Source organism: Botryllus schlosseri, chromosome 5 (assembly GCF_051294905.1).
Source record: "Botryllus schlosseri isolate E-star chromosome 5, Bs_hap1, whole genome shotgun sequence".
NCBI classification, from domain to species: Eukaryota; Metazoa; Chordata; class Ascidiacea; order Stolidobranchia; family Styelidae; genus Botryllus; species Botryllus schlosseri.
Window position 1 is genome coordinate 23,259,290 of NC_137240.1, and position 22,312 is coordinate 23,281,601.

The 22,312-nt window shown below is 40.1% G+C and overlaps 1 protein-coding gene across 4 annotated transcripts in view; it reads right to left on the reverse strand.

Moving 5' to 3' along the window:
• Positions 1-22,076, reverse strand: part of LOC145439421 (uncharacterized) — a 33,031-nt gene extending 10,955 nt beyond the window's left edge. Inside the window, exons 1-28 of one of the 4 annotated variants that reach the window (XM_080316904.1) lie at positions 21,777-22,076; positions 19,375-19,427; positions 18,833-18,979; positions 17,516-17,583; positions 17,379-17,452; positions 17,121-17,257; positions 16,037-16,175; positions 15,447-15,537; positions 14,927-14,963; positions 14,548-14,611; positions 13,954-14,079; positions 13,145-13,449; positions 11,773-11,947; positions 11,010-11,274; positions 10,577-10,810; positions 9,446-9,493; positions 8,625-8,818; positions 7,539-7,681; positions 6,588-6,731; positions 5,991-6,088; positions 5,535-5,723; positions 4,656-4,814; positions 4,133-4,298; positions 3,372-3,482; positions 3,017-3,128; positions 2,879-2,951; positions 2,014-2,200; positions 164-427 (exon numbers count right to left, since the gene is read on the reverse strand). In XM_080316904.1, coding sequence (XP_080173030.1) covers positions 164-427; positions 2,014-2,200; positions 2,879-2,951; positions 3,017-3,128; positions 3,372-3,482; positions 4,133-4,298; positions 4,656-4,814; positions 5,535-5,723; positions 5,991-6,088; positions 6,588-6,731; positions 7,539-7,681; positions 8,625-8,818; positions 9,446-9,493; positions 10,577-10,810; positions 11,010-11,274; positions 11,773-11,947; positions 13,145-13,449; positions 13,954-14,079; positions 14,548-14,611; positions 14,927-14,963; positions 15,447-15,537; positions 16,037-16,175; positions 17,121-17,257; positions 17,379-17,452; positions 17,516-17,583; positions 18,833-18,979; positions 19,375-19,413 — 3,789 coding nt within the window. In that variant the 5' untranslated portion in view covers positions 19,414-19,427; positions 21,777-22,076. Of the gene's footprint in view, positions 1-163; positions 428-2,013; positions 2,201-2,878; positions 2,952-3,016; positions 3,129-3,371; positions 3,483-4,132; positions 4,299-4,655; positions 4,815-5,534; positions 5,724-5,990; positions 6,089-6,587; positions 6,732-7,538; positions 7,682-8,624; positions 8,819-9,445; positions 9,494-10,576; positions 10,811-11,009; positions 11,275-11,772; positions 11,948-13,144; positions 13,450-13,953; positions 14,080-14,547; positions 14,612-14,926; positions 14,964-15,446; positions 15,538-16,036; positions 16,176-17,120; positions 17,258-17,378; positions 17,453-17,515; positions 17,584-18,832; positions 18,980-19,374 lie in introns of all 4 variants that reach the window. The other 3 variants (XM_080316901.1, XM_080316903.1, XM_080316902.1) reach the window with 3 other exon arrangements.
• Between the last annotated feature and the right edge of the window lie 236 nt (positions 22,077-22,312).

Consider the following 22,312-nt stretch of genomic DNA (forward strand, 5'->3'; position numbering starts at 1 on the left):
CTATTCGATTGTATATTGCAATTGAGCATGCCTACCTCTCAAGAACTAGATTCAACTCTGACGTAACTCATTAATTTTCATTTTACCTGAATTGGATTGGTTTTTCACATCAAAATCAGTACAGATTTGAAACGGGAGAGGTTTCGCTAAAACTTGACCGTACCTGCTTATTTTTCATCTGCTGCTGAAACCATCTTTGATCTTTCACCTGTCCGCCCATGGGCATCGTCGGTAAAGAATTGGAGATCGTGTTGGCCATGGTGCTGGTGGGCATCGAACCCCCCACACTGCTCACGGCCAACATTCCCGACTGGTTGCGCAACGCCTCGAGCTGCAAGAGCTTCTCACGCATGCCCGGGTCTTCCAAGACGCTTTTTCGCTGCTTTTCGATTTCGTCCTGGATTTCCTTGCGGATTTGAGAGCGTACCTGCAGAAAAGTATTTCCATCTTAATTTCACAACGAGCATCGAAACACTACCAACTACATATACAAGATCGAACAGAACTGAGATCAACCATTGATAAAACCAATTTGAGAAGGTTTTATAGTTATTGTTATACTCGGCATGTATCTTCCCGTTGCAAAACATGACTTGAAATTACATGGTGAAGAACAGCCAGACTAGGGCTATTAAGCTAATTAGAGTGAATTGCCAGTAATTTAACTCTATTCCAACTCATTTGTCAAATGTTGTGTTGCCCCACTTCTAATTCTAATCTAATTTGTGAAACGTCTCGACGCTCTAATTTAAATTGAAATCTAATTTCCGCTTTTCTTGAAAATGATGCAGGAGAACTGAATAGTAAGTGTGCTGTATGACATTTGCTCCTATTTGAAAAGAACTTAACTTATTCAGTTTCCAAGTTTTTGCGAATTCATTAATTTCAATCTAATTTGGACAAACCTGAGCGGTTATAATTTCATTTTTAATCTAATTCGGAAGAATTTATAGCTATAATACTACTTCTAGTCTATTAGTGAAAGGTCTCCAAATGGTCCAATGTTAATTCTGATCTAATTTCTGAATTCAGCGGAAAAACCAGTGTAGCTATAATTGTAATAGTGTATAACAATAATTGTAATTCTATCTAATTGGAAGAATGTATAGCCATATTTGTAATTCTATTCACTTGGAAGAATGTATAACCATAATTGTAATTCTACCCTAATTGGAAGAATGTATAGCCATCATTTCAATTCTACTCTAATTGGAAGAATTTTCAACCATAATTGTAATTTTAATCTAATTGGAAGAAAATTTTCAACCGTAACTGTAATTCTACTCTAATTGGAAGAATGTATTTTGTATAGCCATATTTGTAATTCTATCTAATTGGAAGAATGTATAGCCATAATTCTAATTATAATCTAATTGAAGAATGTATAATTGTATAGCCATATTTGTAATTCTATTCACTTGAAAGAATGTATAACCATAATTGTATATAGCCTTAATTGTAATTCTACCCTAATTGGAAGAATGTATAGCCATAATTTCAATCATAATTGTAATTTTAATCTAATTGGAAGAAAATTTTTAACCATAATTGTAATTCTACTCTAATTGGAAGAATGTATTTTGTATAGCCATATTTGTACTTCTATCTAATTGGAAGAATGTATAGCCATATTTGTAATTCTAAAAATCAGAAGAATGTATAGCCATAATTGTAATTCTATCTAATTGGAAGAATGTATTGTATAGCCATAATTGTAATTCTATCTAATTGGAAGAATGTATTGTATAGCCATAATTGTAATTATAATCTAATTGGAAGAATGTATAGCCATATTTGTAAATCCATCCAATTGGAAGAATGTATAGCCATAATTGTGATTCTAATGCCAGTATCATTCGGAAAATCTGTGTGGCTATAATTCTAATTCTTATCAATTCGAAAAATATGTAGGCCAATAGCTATGACCCAAAAGCTCAAAATTTTCTAGACCATTGTTGGTAGGCAGATTTTCGTTTCAACGATATTACGTTCGACGCAGGAAAGACGGCCCACCTCCTCCCGGATTCGCATGATTTCTTTCTGACGCTCCTCCTCCAGCATCTCCTCCTTGATCTTGTCCTTCTTTGCTCGTTCCGCACGCTCTATCTGTTCACGCATCTCGCGTTGAGCCGCTTCCTTCAGCTTCGACTGCTGTTCGGACCAGGACGCCAAACGGCTCTCCTGTTCGGCCAATTTCAGTCTGAAAGCATACGTGAAACATTCTTGAAAACCTGATTTCACAGATATTAGACTGTATTTACAATAAACTGTCTAGTCAAGTGAAATCTTGTGAACAGGTTCAGAACTGTGTTGGCAGTTCGACATTTTTTTCAATACGAACAGCTTATATATTCAAGTCTCAGGGCAAAGGAAAGCCCGCTTTTGGGGCCAATAAATGAATATTAACCCCAATTTAATCGAAAGTTAAGGCATCTAGCTTACGACTCAATTGCAAATCCCCACAGGGTGTTTATTTGAACAGCTTTACAGCCATTGATAGGCTTGGACTGGGAAGGAGCTAGGAGAGCTACATATGAACATCTCCTACAGAAACGATGCTCACCAAATCTGGTTCAATTCCAACCAGTGGAAGCGGAGTTATTGCCGTCGAAAAATTTGGGTGTGAATAAAATAGTATTTACGGTGAGCACAACTATAATAAATAAACAAAGAATTGGTCACCGTATATACTATTTTATTCAAATCCAAATTTTTCGACGGCAATAACTCCGCTTCCACTGGTTGGAATTGAACGAAATTTTGTGTGTAGGCTTGAATTAGGTAACCTAACAATTTTATCAAGTAGCCAGTACGATTTGAGAAAAAAAGTCATTTTTGAAAAGCCCTAATGGAGACACAAAGGGCTCTAGAAACTTACTTTTCCAAGTCCTGTCCACCGTCCGCATTCAAACTAGCTCTCTGTTCTTCGGTGAGCTCCAGAGAATCGTCATCTGAACACAGAACGCCACAACATCAGACACAACGGAAGAAAACAGGCAAGCGAATGGCATCATACATCTGGGCGATCCGTCCACTTTGGTCCACAACTTCCCGAACGAAGACGAGATTGCAATTTTTCGACTCTTCAGCAAGCCTCCCGTGAAAACTTTATCGGGACCGTCAGTCGCCTGTTAATATCGGACACATGGATAAAGTTTTGTGGTACTTGTGATACTCAAAACATCACAGCGAGCACCAGAGCTGGTTGAAGTAGTCTATGATATGACGCTACCAGTACACTACTACGCCGGGCACTAGGGTGGTTTAATTATAACTTTTACAACAGATGCCGTGGGGTCCCTGATTATATTGTTAGGTTGCCTACAAAACGACCGCTTCACACAACAATACCAGGTGGCAGCTGAGTTTACCTTGTCTTTTCTGCTTTGGAACGCAGGGCCGTCCTCTTCCTCCTGTTTCAGTTTCTTATCCCGCATCCTCTGCATCAGCTTGCGAGTGAGGTCATCTCTTTTCGAGGTATCCTAAAGCAGACGGTACACACGGTCACATTCACATTCGAACAACTAGCTTGGCCTTTCAAAATCGCACAATTATAATTGCTGAATTCGCAAAAACATGTAAATCGAATAAAATACAACAAAAATCAAGTCGTGACACATATCACATCAGCGTTCATTATCATGAGCACGGGAATGACAAATGTCCGTACACAGAGCTTGGTTCGTTCAACAGTTAAACATTTTCAGCGTAGAAACATTTCACAAATTAGATTAGCATTAGATTAACGGCATTTTGGTCTAATTATCTAGTTAACCAAGTCTGTTCGCAGTTATACATGATTATTTACGTCAAAACAAGATATTTATTACTACACTAGCTTTACAGCTCAGAGAATTGTATTGTTTCGGAAATAACGGGTTAAAAGATTTCGGACAAATTTAGACGGGTTATGGAATTTCTAATCATTTTCAATGTCTGGCGGTTGAACAAATTGTTCATGATTAGAACATGTCTTAAAACTACTAAATTTGCCCATCTCTGTTTCACAACTGCTGTTTTCATGTATCCATCAATTATTTTGACATAAAAACATCGACTAAACAACGCAACGGATTGAAATTAGATTTTTTCAAAATTCCTGAATTTTGAAAAATGTCTGCAAATTTCTAACCTTATCTTTCTCATATCTCGGCATGACTTTCGAATCTTTTTCGGCCGGCTTGTCGCCAATCAAGACCGGCAAGTCCGACGTCGTGAGTCCGGTCTGCGCTAGCAGAGTGGGGGTGAGTCCGGCAGCCAAGGCGGCCGCTTGAGTCAATCCGGCCAAATTCGGCATACTGTAACAGGAAAGTACGTCAGAGACAGAACGATAAGAGTTAGTCTATGCAAGAGATAGGTAGCCTACAATTTTCCGAATACGGTCATGAAAAATGACAACTCCAAATTCGGCATGTTTAATATAGCACTTTGTGATTTCTACGTTTAGCGGACTCTAAACCAGGGCCATTACAATCGTTCCCTAATCCTAACTCTAACCTAGCCCTAAATAACCAAAGACTTTAACTTTACTCGGCTGTGAATCGAAATTAACTCCGGTCAAAACCATAAAACTTGGAATCTTTGTGCCTTGGTTACAATTCTGGCCCAGACTTAGTCTGAATCAATCAGTTTAACAACAGTAAGGTCTCTCGTACCCGGTACCAAGGAGTCCCGCGACTTGCAGTTGTTGCTGCTGCAGCGTCAAAAGAGCCTGAGCTTGCTGCAAGCTCTCTTTCGAAACCAGCGTCCTGGTGTCGTGCGAACGCGAAGAAGACGAACTGTCACTCGAGCTATGCCTTCGACGCCTTCTCCCTCTGAAAATCAAATTGGGTTGACAGGAGAAAAATCTGCTCTGACTGACCTTTATATACACCACAAAAATACAATAGACGACAGCTGTTTGTTTCTATGAATAGTTATAGCCGGTCTCTGTATGTGAATGCTAAAATGAGGGGTATTAGTTATGTCTAAAGCCGTCAAAGGCCGCTTCTGAAAACCGGGAAAGAGAATTCATGCAGGCTATCGTCAAACACATGAATGAATACCCATCAGACAAGGACATTTTTGAGCTCTGCTGGTCATAGACCTTTATGTATCGTCTCTGTGAAGAGTAAATTTCGACACAATTTTACTAGCATCTAAATAACGGCTCATAGTCAAGTATAAATTGCAACAAGTCCACTATTACTCAACGTCAAATCCCCCGCAAAGTTGCGCATCAAGTGCCGGAAAGTATGAAGTATCACATAATGACATAATAGCATGCAGATGATATGTATTTTCAGTTTATTTCAATGCATGGCACTCGCCAATATGCGTCTATCAACGCTAAAATAACCGATATAGAATCTATATAAGTCTATGGGCAATGTGCATGCTTTCAAAATAGCTGAATGGGGCTATCAATTTTCGTTATAAGTAGCCTACTCTAGTGTATACTCTGACATCCAAAGAGGTTGGGAACCACTGGTCTAAAGTCTATAAAATTTGATTGCCAGGAGGAAAAACACCGAGAATGAAACTGCCGCACGTACCGATCTCGACTTCTCGAGCGCGATCTTCTTTGGTAACGCGACCTTTGACTTCTCCTGTCTTTCTTCCTGACGTCGCCGCCCGCCTCGTTGCTCTCCTGGCTCTTGGCCGCTTCGATCAGGCTTTTCGAGGAACGATCGGCCTTCATTTGTTCCGTGAGCTTTTGCGCCTTCAGGTAGCATTCAAAAAGCCTTCGGGGAAAGAAAAAGTTAGCAAATCCGAGTGGAATATCTTAGCACTGAACTTACACGGCAGGAGTTAATTTTTTCAACTAGAACGACTGTTTTAATACTGTTTTCCACAGTGGTAGCATTAAAACTTTGATTAGTCAAATCTCAGAATACAAAACGTGTATCTTAAAGCTACACACGTTAGTAAAAATCACACTTCTGCGATTCCTGACCAACCGTGAGCATCGTCACGATGTGTAACCACCTCTAATATCCAGTATAGTTTACCGGGAATCTTTGCTTTCCGTGATCTTCTTTTCCATCTCGGTGGCGATCTCATTTGCTTTGTCTTCCTCCTCCTGTTCCACGACAGTGTCGACAATTTCCTGTAAATGCCAAAAGAAACTGTCAGCCTTTCGTTGTACAGTCACATTCTTCGACCGGTGTGCCTGACAATTGTCATCAATATACGATGGAATAATATATTTATACTGAGACAAGCATGAATATCTTTGAACGATACTTGTCAGCAAATGGTAAAGATTTCATAATGTATTATATCAACGGACGTGTGAGAATAATACTTTGCGATATGGCTGAAAAAACGACGCGCAACAAATGTGGCTGTATTTCAGCCATAGAAGTTATCAGAGCACAGGGAAATAAAATATACGATGGCGACTGTGATTTGAAATCCTAAATTTTGAGCGTCAATAATTTCACTCCGACAGGTTGGAATTGAGACAAAGTTGTTGTGTATTGGTTTTTCCGGACAGACCCGAGTTCAATTGGGCCACACAAGTCTGCCTTCACAATCAAATTTGTGACCTCACTGGGAATGCTTTGCCTCTGTATCACCTTTGCATTTCTAATTACCAACCTCACCTTCAAACATATCCTGGCGGCAGTGTGAGGATCGTCGGGGCACACTCTGTCCAGAATCGACTGCATGCATTGCTCGGCGGTCTTTGTAAACGACTCCTCGGTATCGCCGCTCAACGCACTGGTCAACGCCGTGTCCGCCGATATCTAACGGAAAATAGAAACAGGTCACTCCTACGCTACAAAAGAACCGAGAGTTACACAACTACAAAATTTTTACCTTCCACAAATCAGATTGCGATTAGAATTATAGCTACAAGTTCATAGCAATCTAGATTAGAGTTACAGATTCCACAAAAACTTTGCATTTGAATTAAATTACAAGTTATAAAGAAGCAAGAAAAGTCAATTTCATTCTTACAAGCATGAGAATAGCAAATGTTTATTATCTATTTGCTTAGGTTGGCTCGTTACGCACTATAAACTGTATAGTACACGGTTATCCTGTAGCATTTTCAAGAAAACCATAACTTGGATCACTTTAAAACAGTGGCTCCCAACCTTTTTCGACGAATCGCCCTCTCGTCAAGCTCGACAAATATTTATAGCCCCGATCCCAGAAAGAGAACAGACGTAATAAACGGGAAAATTGTATGGCTGACCTTTATGGCTGGTAAACTGACTAGAAAAGGTCAATTAGTCGCAGAGCTCCCTGAAAATCCAGGTGTCCGAAGATGGTTTGTAGCGAGTCTACTTTGGCGGCAGTTCCAGGATAATCCGTTTTTCACATGCATTTTGTGCCGGGATCAGGGTAATTAGATATACTACTCACTGAACGTTCTAGCATTTTGCCCCGCTTCTCAAAATAGCCCACCGGGGGGAGGCGATATCGCCCATGTTGGGAACCGGTGGTTTAAAATGAAAGCATAGAAACATTTCACAAATCAGATCGGAATCAGATACCCGCCATTTCACTCTCGTTCAATTAGACAGCCAGACATGAAATTCTCTCACTTTGGTGATGATATGATTGATGCAGTCCCGAGCAGCTTCCATCGTTTCGTCCTGCTGTGCCCGCGCCTTGTCGACGAGCGACATGACACACTGGACCACGTCTATCTCGTCTGTGGACAGCACCGTCGGCAAGGTCTCCTTGGCTGTAAAGGAATCGAGCATACCTTATAGTGTTGTACAAAATGTTAATCACGTTAGTTAACGGTCAACAAACCACTGGTATTTTTCAGTACTTCAAGTTTCTAGTTGTGGATTTTGAAAGTTTGAGTAGTCTTAGTTCTAGTTGGTAATTATGAAAAGCGAGTATTTCTAGTTCGACTCCAAAACGCATGTATTTGTTTGGATATATTTTCTCAATTTTTACTAACTGGCAAAACTGATGTACTGGACATTTCAAGATTATAAAAATCAATCTTAGACTCCTAGTATCGTTATGGTTCTTAGTCTGCGACTTTGTTAAGATGCGTAGGCTTCATAATTTCCTGAAATAATGAGCCTATCGCAATATCAAAAAGAACTATCGGCTGCGGCATTGCCTATATGTTTTCTCAATTTTTACTACCCCCGCAAAACTGATGTACTGGACGTTTCAAGATGATGAAAATCAAACTTCGGCTCCTAGTATTGTCATGGTTCTTAGTCTGCGGCTTTGTTAACTACTCATTTTAAGTAGTTCCAGTTCTAGATTTCGAAAAGCGAGTACTTCTAGTTCTAGATGCGCATTCAGATAATATTAGTTCACGCTGGCGTGAAGGTGATACCAGTGTTTTGTTGTGTGATGTTCATGCAGCCATTGCTAATGATAACTCAAGAGTCTTTGCTACCGACAGTGGCGTGGTCAGCAGACTTATACAAACTAAACATTTAGTTAGTTGATGGCCAACTAGCTAACGGTTTTAGAGTAGTTCTAGTTCGAGTTCATGATGCTGATCTTGAAAATTAACTAGTTCTAGTTGCGGATTTTGAAAATAGGATAGTTCTAGTTCTAGTTACTAGTTTAAAAAATTCAGTAGTTCTAGTTGCACTTTTTTGAAAATCCAGTAGTTTGTAAATTATGTGAGATTATGTAAGTGAGAGATTTTTCACATTTTGTCCGGTCTTTGACAATCTCCCTTTCTTGTTCTTCTAATTTGGTCTTTTCTTCCTCCAATTTTTTCTTTTCCACTTCGTAGGTTTTATCGAATTCTGCCCACCACGGCACTTCCTCGTCGTCGCTGTCCTTGTCCCGAACCGGCGGTTTGAAACCGTCTTCGTCGTAGGCGTGGTAGGACGGACTAGCCCTGAACGCAGAGTTGCGCAATTAGAAAATTTTCAACCCCTAAAAAGTACATGAGAATTAGAGCTACACAGATTTTTTGAAATTAGAATTACTGAATTTTTAATAGCTAGGATATTGAATTATTTCTGGATTACACAGAAATAGAACAAAACCAAGTTTAGTTCATATTAAATCACAGATTATTCCTGGAAACATGAGGATAGCAAGCAAGTGTACAAGAAGCTTGGCTTGTCTTGTGCTTTACCGTATTCCTGTAGCGTCAGGATGAAATTTCCAGCATTTCGGTGTAACTAGACTAGTCTAATTCGAGAACTAGGATTAACTAATTGTCAAAGACTAGAATAGAGATAACACGAAAAATAAATAGCAACACGAACATACATTAAACACGATTGAACAGAGAATGTAAAATACTATTCAGATCTACTGGTTTTCTAATCCATCAGTGACAGGGACACGCGTGGCATGTCCTGTGCAAGAAATCGTATAAAAAATCAAAGCAATAAACTTAGAACTGTAGACATGGCAATCGTTTGATGGTTGTCGATGAAAGTGTTTGCCTGTGAATAAGTCGCATCGATAAACGAAATCAAACGCGCCAGCAATGGTATCGAAAAATATATCTTACCGACCATCTCCTGATCCCCAGTGAGCAGGTGGACCGCGACTAGCTGACCTAAACGGAAGGTAGTGACAGTGTCAGAAAGTGACTGAAAAATACATTAAAATAACATTTCGAGTGACTTATTCGGATTGCATTAGTACTGACATCAATCAATGAATGTAGGCAAGAGACTGCGGTAGGAATCGCCAACTCCAAACGCGCCGCACGCCACTTTTCAAATTTTGTAGTGTAGAGGCCCACGGTCGCAAGAATTCAATATCGAATCAAAATAGGCCACACGGTTTTAGCAACGTTTTAAAACTTTACGCCAATACAACGCTGTGCTCTTTAACACGTCGACAGTCCTAGTCGCCATAAAAGAAGTATTTTTTATTAAAATGAAACACAAATAACGACAAAAATATCACAATCATCATTTCCATTTTATTTTGAACTACGAACTGCGCACTACAACCGACAACGCTTTTCAGTAACTAAGGAATCGATGCTGGTGGTGGGAAAGACTGTGCTACCTCTAAAGCAAGATCTTGTGGGATGCCTCAAGACAGTGGTTCTCAACCTTTTCTTAGACACGCCCCCCTTTTTGATGGTGAAAAATTTCGCGCCCCCCTTATCGTCATATCACAAAATCCCACTGGGATGCTAGCAACCTCCACATATTGTTTGGTGGCATGGAAGGTTATGAATGTTTATGAGAGAATGAAAAATATGAAATTGGGTCTATATAGAGAGAAACATGCGGGCATTGGAGGTAAATCGCGCTTCAAAATATTTTTTTCAGATCACCGCTTCTTCGCGCCCCCCTTCAGATGTTTCACGCCCCCCAGGCTGAGAACCCCTGCCTTAAGAGGTTTTCTGTGCGTCTGGGCCATCGCACGTCAATATGTCCTTTCATATAACATAATTGCCATCACCGAAGCCGTTTCAGGAATAGTGGTGTTGGGCACAGGCGAACAGCTTATTTTGAAACCAGATTTTAAAATAAACTTAGCATTATAAAACGCTTTACTTGGTGTTCTTCAAACTTCTCAAACATGATCGCGGGCCGCGTGTAGGCTACCCCCGTTCTACAGTAACCCGTACCATATGATTATTTGCAATCGATCCACACAACAAACAAGAAATCCGCCATACCTTGATTTAAAACTACGCGACCTCGACCCTGAAAGCGATCTGGACCTGCGCGCGGAACCTCTGCTGTACGAAGACCTGGACCTGGACGATCGAGACCGGGATCTCGAGTCCGACCGTGACCTCGAGTACGACGAACGAGAATAAGACCCAGAGGAGTAGGAGCTGGACCTGTGCCGGCGTCTGTGCCTCCTTCTGGACCTCGAACGCGACGAGTCGCTGCTGTACGAGTACGACCTGAACACAGTTTGGTCGGTTTGACTCAAAAATACTTCAAAACATAGCAGTCATGAATGAAAGACAGACAATGCGCAACACACGACCACATGATTAGGCAACTTGATCAAATTGAAATCGAAAGGTTTGGAAATGGCAAAAACAATCGGAATCAAGTTGACGACGGTTGCAGGTGACACAAAAACCAATGAACACTAACGATGAAGAGTAACTGCGTCTTCTCTGCTTTTTCTTCTTCTTTTTTCGTCCCGAAGAAGAGCTTCCGGAAGTGTCGCTTTCGTAATACACGGCCTCGCCTTTGTCGTCTTCCGTGTAATTCCGATGGAAACCTGGCGGTATCCCGCGACCGCGCAGGCCCCTCCCGCGCCACGGCCCCTGGTTCGCGGGCAGGCCCCGACCTCGGCCTTTGTCTGGGTCGTTGTCGGGACCGCCGGGAAAACCGGGCTGCATGAAATTCGGGTCAGCTGCGCAAAAAATGAGACTTTTCAATGACTGATGTTTTTTCCGACTAGTATAGATAAAATTGTTAGGCTCTACACTTGAAACACTGCACTCAGAATTTGGCCCAATTTCAATCTACAAAATGAAGTAGAGCCCATGAAATTGTCAAAAAAGATGCATACAAATCCGACTCGATACAAACCCGTGGACGCAACCTTATTGGAGGATCATAGGTAAATGTCGAAATTTTTAAACGTAAAAATCATTTTCAAACTAAAATTTCCTGCTGCGATAATTGGAATTGAAGCAAGTTTGTTATGTATCATTATTTTAGACAGCTTGATATTTCATGGGATGGCAACTAGAAGAAGAATTATTTTTTGAATAAATTCACGATTTTTACTCCGATAATTTTACTTGAGCCAAATATGACGTGCAGCATTTTTCAAGGGTGAATACCAATCTCCTTACATGGCCTGTACAAATTTTAAAAGTTACATCTTAACAACAAGTTTACTCACGTTGAAAGAATTGAAACATGGGGCCGGGGCCTCGCCACGGCGGAAACATAAATCCGTGATTGCCGGGAAATCCCCGGAATGCGCCTCTGCCACGGAAGAAATTATTGAAGCCACCCCGTCCGCGAAACGAGCCGCTAAAGACCTGTTCTTTCACTTGTTGGTACTCCATCAATGCCTGAAAACAATGGTGTTAAGGGACACCACTTTCTATAAACTTGAAGGTGCACTGCGCTTTAACATGATATGGTCTCAAATTGAAGTTGATAACGTGAAAAAATTTTGGCAACAGCCATTTTCCTTGGAAACCCACGATATTCGAACTGCAGCTAAAAGATTTTCATGGACACTACCATTCCAGGAGCTGTGCGAGTATAGGAGGGTGTATAATGTAACACTGTGTATTGAGCTTATTAAGCCATCTGTGTGCCTCTATCTTCCACATTTTTTATGCCTGTGAAGTCATATTTGGTGATACGATAACATACGAAGTTATTTTGAAATCTATAGTATCCGCTAATTATTACCCTTGACCAGTGACAGCCAAAACTATTCATTCGAGCAACCTGTACAGAATTGTTGATACACAAAGTTCTTTCGAAATATTAACGGTTGTTGACGATTACCCCGGAATGAATCTCTAAAGCAGTGGTTCTCAAACTGACGGGCGCGAAATCATCCGAGGGTCTGAGAGAACTGATGTATCTTGAATTCGGAATAAGTTTTATTTGTGCTGGAAGTGTCAAGTTTACACAATGGCAATAATCTTAATTATATATCGATTTTGAAAGTTACAATTGCGCCATACCACGCATACACTGATCCTAGATTTTGACTGATACCAAAATTTACACTTTATTAAGGGATTAGATTAGTGCAACTGGTGAATGAGTGTAGCTATGCCATTGGTATTTGATTTAGCTCATCATCACGTACGTTTGAGTCAAGTTCAAATGGGGTAATAGAAGGGATTAGGCACCAAAATGTCAATGTGTTGCGTGCTACCATTGCACAAGAAATGTTCAAGGACCCTTCAGAGCTCCAGCTCGTAATTATTGCTTGTGTATAGTCCGAATTCCATACTTGAGAAGTATCTTAACAGCCATGACAACACCTTCCATGTGACCAAACAATGCGTTGGGATGGCGGACATTCCGATTGCTCGTTCAATTATTTTTTTGATATGACGATAAGGCGGCTGCGAAAATTTTCACTAGAACCAAGGGGGATGTATGAGAACCGCTGCTCTAAGGGAAAATTATGCAGGCCGCAATTAAATACTGTAGCTAGCGCAAATATTGTTTTCACGCCTTTGACTTAAATTTGAGACCACACCATATTTAGAGCGCGGTGCCCCTTCAATCAAAACCAGTACCATGTCAAAACCGCCGTCTTCAGAAGGGTCGAAATTCATTCCGGCAAAATCAAAGCTGTCGCTGAACGCCGACGAGATGGAACTCAAAGACACGGATGACAAGCTTCTGGTTCGCGACGGGCTACGTGACTTCCGAATTTCCTCCATTTTTTCCTCCGGTTTATCGTCGATTTTTTCTTCGTTTTGATGCCTTTTTTGCTTTTTCACCTTTTTCTTTTTTTTCTTGTGTTTGTGTTTTTTCTTCTTTTTCTTCCTGTCTTCGTCACTACCGGAATCGCTGTCTCCTTCGTCATTGACAGGCAAATCTAAAAACGTTCATTTTCAACTCTTTTTTGCCAGAGATGTCTCTTTCGGGTTAGGACATGTTTCATATAACATACACTTCTAGTTGTAGTTGAGGATTTTGATAATTGAGTAGTTCAATTAATACTTACCAGTAGTTCTAGTTCTAGTAGTGGATTTCTATAATTTAGTAGTTCTAATTCTAGTTGCGTCTTTTAAAAACTGAGTAGTTCTAGTTGCGGATTTTGATAATTGAGTAGTTCTAGTTCTACTTGGGAGTTTTAAAAAGGTAATACTTCTAGTTCTTGTGGAGAGTTTTAAAAATTGAGTAGTTCTATTTCTAGTTGCGAGTTCTAAAAATTGAGTAGTTATAGTTCTAGTTGTGGATTTTGATAATGGAGTAGTTGGAGTTGTGGTTGCGAGTTTTAAAAAGTAAGTAGTTCTAGTTGTGGATTTTGATAATTGAGTAATTGAGTAACTTATTTCGTTATTTTCAAGAAAAAACACGTGACTAATTTACCACCAACCTTCATTGGATTTGTCTTGAATGGTCGACTTTTCCATTTCATCGGCCAAATTCGCGTCATCTCTCTCGTCGGCGGCAATTTCAGCAGATTCCTCTGCAGCTGTTTCTGGCGGCCTTTTCCGAGACTCTGAAAACGATGCAAACTGGTTTTACACGTTGCCTGCATGAGACTCTAACCAGAGCCTCAAATAGTGAGATCAAACACACACCATGTAAGGAAACTGGGCAGCAAACCAATAATATTTTCATTAATCCAATCCATAAATAGCTCATCGAGCTGGAGATCAACCATAAGTGGAATTTACTATTGAGGCCCAAGACCAACGTTCCCTCTAAGCTGCGCAGTGCGCACGTATGCAAATGCGCAGTGCTGACACGGTCTCAGTGCACAAAGAATCCGAAGTGATGACTTTTTTTCAGTCGTTACACACTGTTGTTCAAGGGTCTGCGTAGTGAGTTGGTGAGTGTGCGCAAACTCATCAAAAATTATAGCGAGCATTGCCCAAGACCCAGGTTCTAATGAAATCCAAACAAAAAGGATGGGCAATTATTCCACGATTAAAACTTAATCGGGAGGGCGTGGTAGAGTACTCACCAATTTCTGGTAGATTCAACGGGCCCGTCTCACCCTGATATTCCTCGATATCATCATTTGTCGCCTGAATAAAGGAAGACAAATAATGAAAATACACTGCTTTGGGAGTTTTTGAGGTTCAGGTTCATCATAAAAACGAGTCAAACTGGTTGACAAAGGTACCAGGACAGATGAAGCAATTCTGTTAGGATAACGGAAATAGTCAATTTTGTACTGATTTTATGGCAGCAGACAAAAAGTGCCTGTAGACTGCAATAAACATAACTCTTTCTACCCAAATTGCGGCATTCACTTCTGTAAATTGGACTGGGCAATCATATTTCTGGGGCAAGCCAGATCAAAATATGCAGCACAAGTTTCTAAACAAAACAATCAGCACCTGGGTTTTGTCTTTGTTCTTCTTTTCTTTACGGCGTCTGCATAGGAAAATGAAGAAAAAAATTCATCAAGTATATGCGTGCTATACCCAAAATGATCGCTCGCAACGGAATTTGAAGCAGCCCGCAGATAGTTTCTGGTTTTACATGATAATGTGGCCCTCGGGTCTCCATACATTTGTGAGCCAACAGTTTGGACCATGAACATGCCGCGTTTCAATCTTAACTGACATTCATGTGCATTTTTGACCAAGGGTTCAGTCAGAGTTCTAAGAACTTGTGACAACTTTAATCGACCACGGATGTATCATTTTCTTCAACAGCTATTGAAGTGGATAGGTGGATAAATAAGCAATTCATGTATCGATTCAGGATCCGGCCCGAAAATTACTGATTTTTCCCATATCCGGCCAGCCGATTGGAGAAGTTGCCCGCCCCTGCACTGCGGCGACAGGGTAAAAAATCAGGAAATGAGAATCACCGATAAGTGAAAAAAAGGTGCGAAAATATTGCCCATCAAACCTATGACGCTGTTTGCGGCGCTTCTCAGACTCCTCATCTTCATCTTCTCTCTTGGATCCACGATAATCAGTGTCCTCAGTAGAATCATCAACTAAAAATAACCAGGACACAAAAATTAATTTTTTGTATAGTGGGACATTTGGGTCTTGTACAGTGTTTTTGTTCTACTTTCAATAGACAGGTCAAGTCTGACAGAAACTAGTGAGACTCATAATATGAAGCTGCTTAGATGCATAGATTACAAAAGACTTGTTCATTTAGTTCAGGAAGCATGTACTTGATCTGTAAGACACAGTTGCTAGAATGCTAGCAGTACCATTGTAACACATATGACGCAAAGAGTTCATCGTCGATTGGAAACATGCTAAATTAGAGTCATGTGGTGTCACGCGATAGGCAATCAGTGTATAATTCAAATCAAAGCCATTAAGTAGCCTACAGTGAATCACTGATCCTCTGCCTTTGGTTTACATTGCAAAGCATATGTCTTGCATCCAAAGCAGTATGGACAAGCAAACAGCTGGTAAGAAACCTCCCTAAATCAGATTAGAGCCTGACCAAAACAATCGGTTTCAGAGGATATGGATCACCTTGCGCCTGTTCATCGTCGATATATTTTCGAGGGATGGTGCTTGCCACCAGACCCCCTTTCCAATGAGCTTTTGGGCCTTTTTGACGCTTTTTTCTCATCATTGTAATGAGTGCTGCTTCCAGACTCTCTTCGCCAGCCTACGGAAATGACGTCAAAATACGGTTAAACTACCCAGTGCTGGAGGCCACCAAGAATACAGCGGAGGGTACAGTCACAAACTTTGTTTAGATCTTGTGAAATCTACATTGGTCCGACAAAAAGTTCTTCTAGATATTGACTATCACTAGAGAAATATATTTACCCTTATTTTACCTGCTTGTCAGTTCATTTCCTTTTCGTGGTCGTTAATTTCAGTGTGTTAAGTACTCTATTTGAAAATTATCATACCATCCTTTTAACGTGGCTATTTTAATGAAGTGGACTAATTTCCAGCAGCTAATCCGTGTCATAGACCATCTTTTTTTCGTTAACTGGCGATGTCTTCATCCAAACTCCACCATAAGCCCTTTGGAAAAGACATCCCCGTCTCTTTAGGCATACCGGGAACACTATTTTTAGTCATGACAGAGTGACGAAACTTGCCACCGTAAATACTAGTATTTCAAAAATGGCCGAAATTTCAATTTGGCTGAACTCGGCATCTACTGGTAAAATTGAGTCAAATCTGGTGTGCATCGTATTTTTTTGGCAACCTGATGAGTTATTCACCTAGCAAGCAAGATTTGGAGAAAAAAAAACAGATTTTTTCAACAGCCTTAATGCATATAGTTTGTCTGTCTGTGTTAAAACGGAGCGGTCGAGTAACTTTTTTACAAACTCATCTCTTCAGAGATTGAAACAAATCAAGTGCCAGTCTTAGACTTTCAAGAAGTTTTTGTTCCGGGTAGGGCTTGACAAAATCAGAACTGGGTACTATTTCCAGTTGAGAATCAAAGTGCGACATATTTATTAGATAGCAAATAAATACAAAAACTGATAAAATGCTGCTACCAGGAGATAATGAGTTGGAAAATTACAGAGAGTTGTAGAATATTAAACATCAGGTCCAGTTAATACCGTCTGCTAATCAACGGCATACATACTTTGGATTTTGTGTTCTCCAAGTCGCCAGAAGCAGATTCCGACATCTTCCTCATTTCTTCCTCTTTTTTCAACAGATCCTCGAGGCCCGATATATTCACCGGCACGCTCGGACCAATATCAACCGTAGAGGGTGGTTCTGAAAAGAATCATTGTTGTTGAATTAGAACAAGGAAGCGTTTTCATATCAATGCATCACGTCATGATAGAGATAACAGCAATACAAAGGCATCCGTAACACCATTACTTTCCACTCTCACCTGTTTTGACTTGTACTCTGGGAGACGGTATTTGCAATTGTTCCACCTCCTTTGATAGCTGATCATTTTCTTTACTACAAATATACATTTCACATTGACGAACGGCTATGCAAACAAAACACCATCGACATATATACCTTGAATTCTTGGCAGGCAGAGCTGTGGGTTTACAGTCGATAGAAGCTTTGCGGTTGAGTTTCTTGACCTTGAAATTGGTAATAAATGCATTCAATCGCTAACACTGACACATCAAAACAAAATGCATGAGAAACACAAACAGCAATCCAAACCCACAAAAAAACGATTGATTCGAAAATAATCGTAATAATGACATTGACAAGCAGGGGCGTAGCCAGCCGTGATAAAAAGGGGGTAGAACTGAATAAAGGGGGCAGAATGAGCCTCTATGCGTCATACCTTTAGGGATAGCGACTTCTGTATCCCGTACGCTTTAGAGAGCGTAACTAATTGGTGGATCTAATTACTGAAAGCGAGTGAGCAATCAACAACTTGCACGGGATCATATTACGATGCGCACGCGCTCAGCCTGTTACAGTTCAGGAGATCTTATTTGCATTCAAATAAGTAATGGACCTTGAAACAATACAAGAACAACATTTCACACGAACAATCTATACAGCGCAGAATCTGTTATATCTTCATGAATTTTGACATGATTCAATTCGCGTGTAAGAGTAACGTCTGCTCGGCGTTTCAATTACATTCATTTCGAACATGGCGCATATACTAATTGTATCGGCGCGTGAATAATGACTTATTCGCAAAGTGAGGTAATCGCAAACAAGTTTCGGCGCGGCTATTGAAGGCTGAATCCGTCCCGGTGGGATACCGATCACGAAAGGCATAATCTAGTATGACGTATACATGGTCATTGAGGTCAAGACAAGGCACAACAATGGCGTCTAAAATAAAATGCGAATCGAATGTATTGGGAACAGGCTTGAGTTCGGCAAAGCACGAATCAGATGCTATTGCTTCAAAAGATGATTTAATTCAGTTATAAGTTGTCATTTTCATGTTATCAATGTTCGTTATCGTTTACAATGAACTGTTGATGAGAAAACCAGTGCATGAACGACGCGACAAATGTTATTATTGCTCGACGACTGCATTCAGAATGAAAGGGATTAAGCTTGACTCGCCGAGAGAAAAATGTAACAATGCCCCTTTCACGCTTGCATAGACGCGCTTCCGTAGACGAGAGATCGACGAGAAAAAGGCATGTAATAAGCGTCGGCAATCGGCGCCGCACGTAGCAAATTGAAATTAGGCGATATCGTGAAGAAATGTTGTTATAGCAGTAGCGTTTATTTGGGATTTTCGGGATATAATCGAGCCTGGAAGGGGGTAGAACGTTCTTCAATTCTACCCCCCTGGCTACGCCCCTGTTGACAAGGATAAATCCATTACAACATCAATATATGATTAATTACCCCAGAACTTTGCAGACTGCTTAGACTTGGCACCTGGGTTCCGGCAGGATAAGATGTCACGGTCATTTCTCCGGAACTATCGATACGGACGATCTCGGTTTTGATAATCTCGCCTGTCTTTGCGTTTTTAACAAGCCGGCGTATCACCTGAGAGATCATTTCAGGATGAAACGATTTAAAATTAGTGTGTCAACATACAAGGTACAAAACTTCAAAATTGCAACAAAAAATACTGGAATTTTGTTCAAGACTGAACAGTTAATATAGATTTAGATATATATAGGGATGTGACAAATATTTTACCCCAGCCCCCACCCCCCTTTAATCTCCACTGGATACGCCAGTGCTTGGCTCCTATGAAATAGGCTATATAATGATAAATTGAGTAAGAGTGATTAATTAATAACGTATGCCGTCACAACATGATACGTAACCAAGAGTAAGCAAAGCCTGCAGTGATAACTTATATTGCAAAGGCTAATTGACATGCATGCAGTCTCCCTAGTACAATGTTCATGGAATTATTAGTAATCAAATCTTACCTTCTTTTTCCCGGTAGTGGGTTTTTTTGCATCTTCCATGATTCACTCGGGGGCTGATAACACACAAAATATATATTAAAATCAAAAATGTTGCCGTGTGTTATGCAATATGTCAGATGATATTCCTAGAAATGATCATCCCATGGCAGTACATTGATGTTGGATAAGTTCATTTACACAGTCCATTATATGGATGTAGAGATCAACAGTTGATGATGAGAAATAGTATCTTGTTCCATCCATTCCATACTGTGGTTTTGGAAAGGGGGTTTCACAAGCTGTATGACCATCACATATAGCCTAGGAAGTAGTGTGGTGTGCCACAACAGTCCAAGACCTGGAAACAACTGCTGGACAGCTTTTTTCACGAAATTAAAAGTTAGCCAGACGTCAGTAAAAACCCATACGGTAATACACCGATTCAACGTTTCCTGTTAGCTTTTCGAATAGATCTATGAAATTCTCTTTCAAATGCAGCAGAGTAGTAAAAAGGGATTGAGAACTATGTCACAATGTTAGTCTGACAGTGTCAGTTTTGGATATCATATCAAGTCACTCCAAACTTTTAAGTTGTGTCAGTAAGCCAAACCAACTGTTAATGTTGAGTGTAATGATAAAATTAATTATGACGGCAGATCAGGGCATTATAAAGCCATACCATCAAATAGGCAATACTGCCCATAAGCAGCTTTCATGACATACGTGTTGTATCAGTTTTCTGGCCTAATCAAGTTTCACCTCTCATTCACAGATTGTGGGCTTGCATGAGGATACAACATTACCCTACACGCCTTGTTCCAACAACAAGTAACTGCAATGACCAATAGCGCCACAATAAAACCAGGGATCGCATATTTTCAACTCAATTCATTATTAATATCATAGCCTAGAGATTATTATGTACAAGGCATAGTACTAAACGTGTAATTTACCATCAACATCCGAAGCCTTACAGAAATCTCGGTTAAATTTTCTTTTGCGGTCTCCTGCGGAATTGCAACATCGTGACGTGAATCTAAGGTCTCATAAAATAACAAGTTTGTGCCTCATCCAAACAAGTGGGGGAATGAACTGGACTTTGGTGACAGGTGACCTTTATAGGCTGGAGTGGAATTGGTGGCAACGTCACGCAGGATTTTCTGTTTAATTCCTTAATTATTCTATATAGAAAAGCTCTCATCACGCAGGATTTATTTCAAAAAATGGACAGAGATTCCATATAGGTTTATAGGACTATACGGTGTTGTGACTAGCCTAACAGGCTACCATGCTTGTAATCTGTCCATGTGACTCTGCACTTCAGAGGGGTTTCACAGCCCACGGGCCAAATACGGCGTTAGTTGCTTGGAATTTGGAAACTAGAACCTGAACTTTGGAATGTTAATGCGTTGACAAGAGTAATTCTGAAATAAACGAGAACTGAGTTTACTTTGAAGCCTATTTATTACCGTAGTGTGTCATGTGCATAGTTAGTCTGCTTATAATATTAATTCAAAATAAAACCAACATCGGAAAGTATGCCGTAAGTCACATATCGTGTATTCCAAAATAATGTAACAATGACAAGTTGACAACAAACAAGGTTCTATTTATTCTATATGGGACAGCAATGTTATACAAAAAACATACTAAACTACTACGAGATTTTCAAGGTATGGAGAAATTACAATATACTGTAGTCTGCATCTACTTAGGGATTGGGGAGCTTGTAAAAATGCTGATTGCAAACTTCAGCCCGACACGTTTTCCTATACGCCGGTACATTAGTTCAATTCTAACCTTGTTTGTTGCATTTAAACATTATGAATTACATGGGCTGTGATTTTGATCGATTTCAATTCTTGTTAGAAATAAATCCTTACACTTTCATTTCCTACAATTCAAACAGAACCTTTCACATCCTATATGTGATCATGTGAACAACGCCATTCGTTACTTTCGGTTTACAAACAAGCAAACAACATTATAAATAAATTTCAGGTTTAGTTTCAAACTTTTGGTTCGGCTTGCCATATGATTTTGTCGTTGTTGATACATATCAATCTATATATGTATATATGAACACACCTTCAACAGTCACACCAGTCGCCTACAAGTGGATGATCTCTAAGATTCAACAATCTAGTATTATGACTTACCCACATCTTTGTACCGCAGCGGACACGCATGCGATAAAGTTGTGAATGTGATCATGAGACACATCACTGTTGTCAGATGGAATGCCGCATTCCATGATGGTTAAGTAAATACGGGATTTAGACTAATGATTATATCGTAATAGTGAAAAGTATATATAGTCAACTACAAACTATAAAGATGAATAAAGTAACCTGAAAGAAAACTCTCAACAATCGGAGTAGTAAATTTTTGACACAATAAATAACCCATTTTAGTCTACTTACAAATACGCAGCAAATTAAAAGTAGTTCCAGGCTATAATCCAACAAGGCAGGTCGTTGCAGGTTCTTTCGAGCTCGAGCTATCGTACCCTGGCCCTGGATAGCTTCCAGCGGTTTACAAGATAAACGCAGGCAATACCGAAGTATGCTCTTCGTAACGAATATCCTCTTGAGCAAATATGTACCGCGGCGTACGAACATGAAACGATACAAATCCTCAATTGCCAGACTAACCAACGCTCACCATATAATCCCAATCACTCTTTGATATAAGCAAAGCACGATGCACGATGGACGCACGATGAGATAGAAGTGGCCTCTATTCTACGGAACCGGATTTCAATGTCATTGTCGCTACTTATCACTTATTTGCGGCGGTCTTCGTCGCGTTAGACATGTACTACTGGCGATCTCTGTGAAAACAATTAATACAAAAGTCAACTAGCAATTTTCGAATACGAGGTAACATTCGTCGATCGCTTTTCCTTCAGCAATGTTACAAATTTCATCCGGCTCCCAGCCTTAGCTCAGAGAGAAAT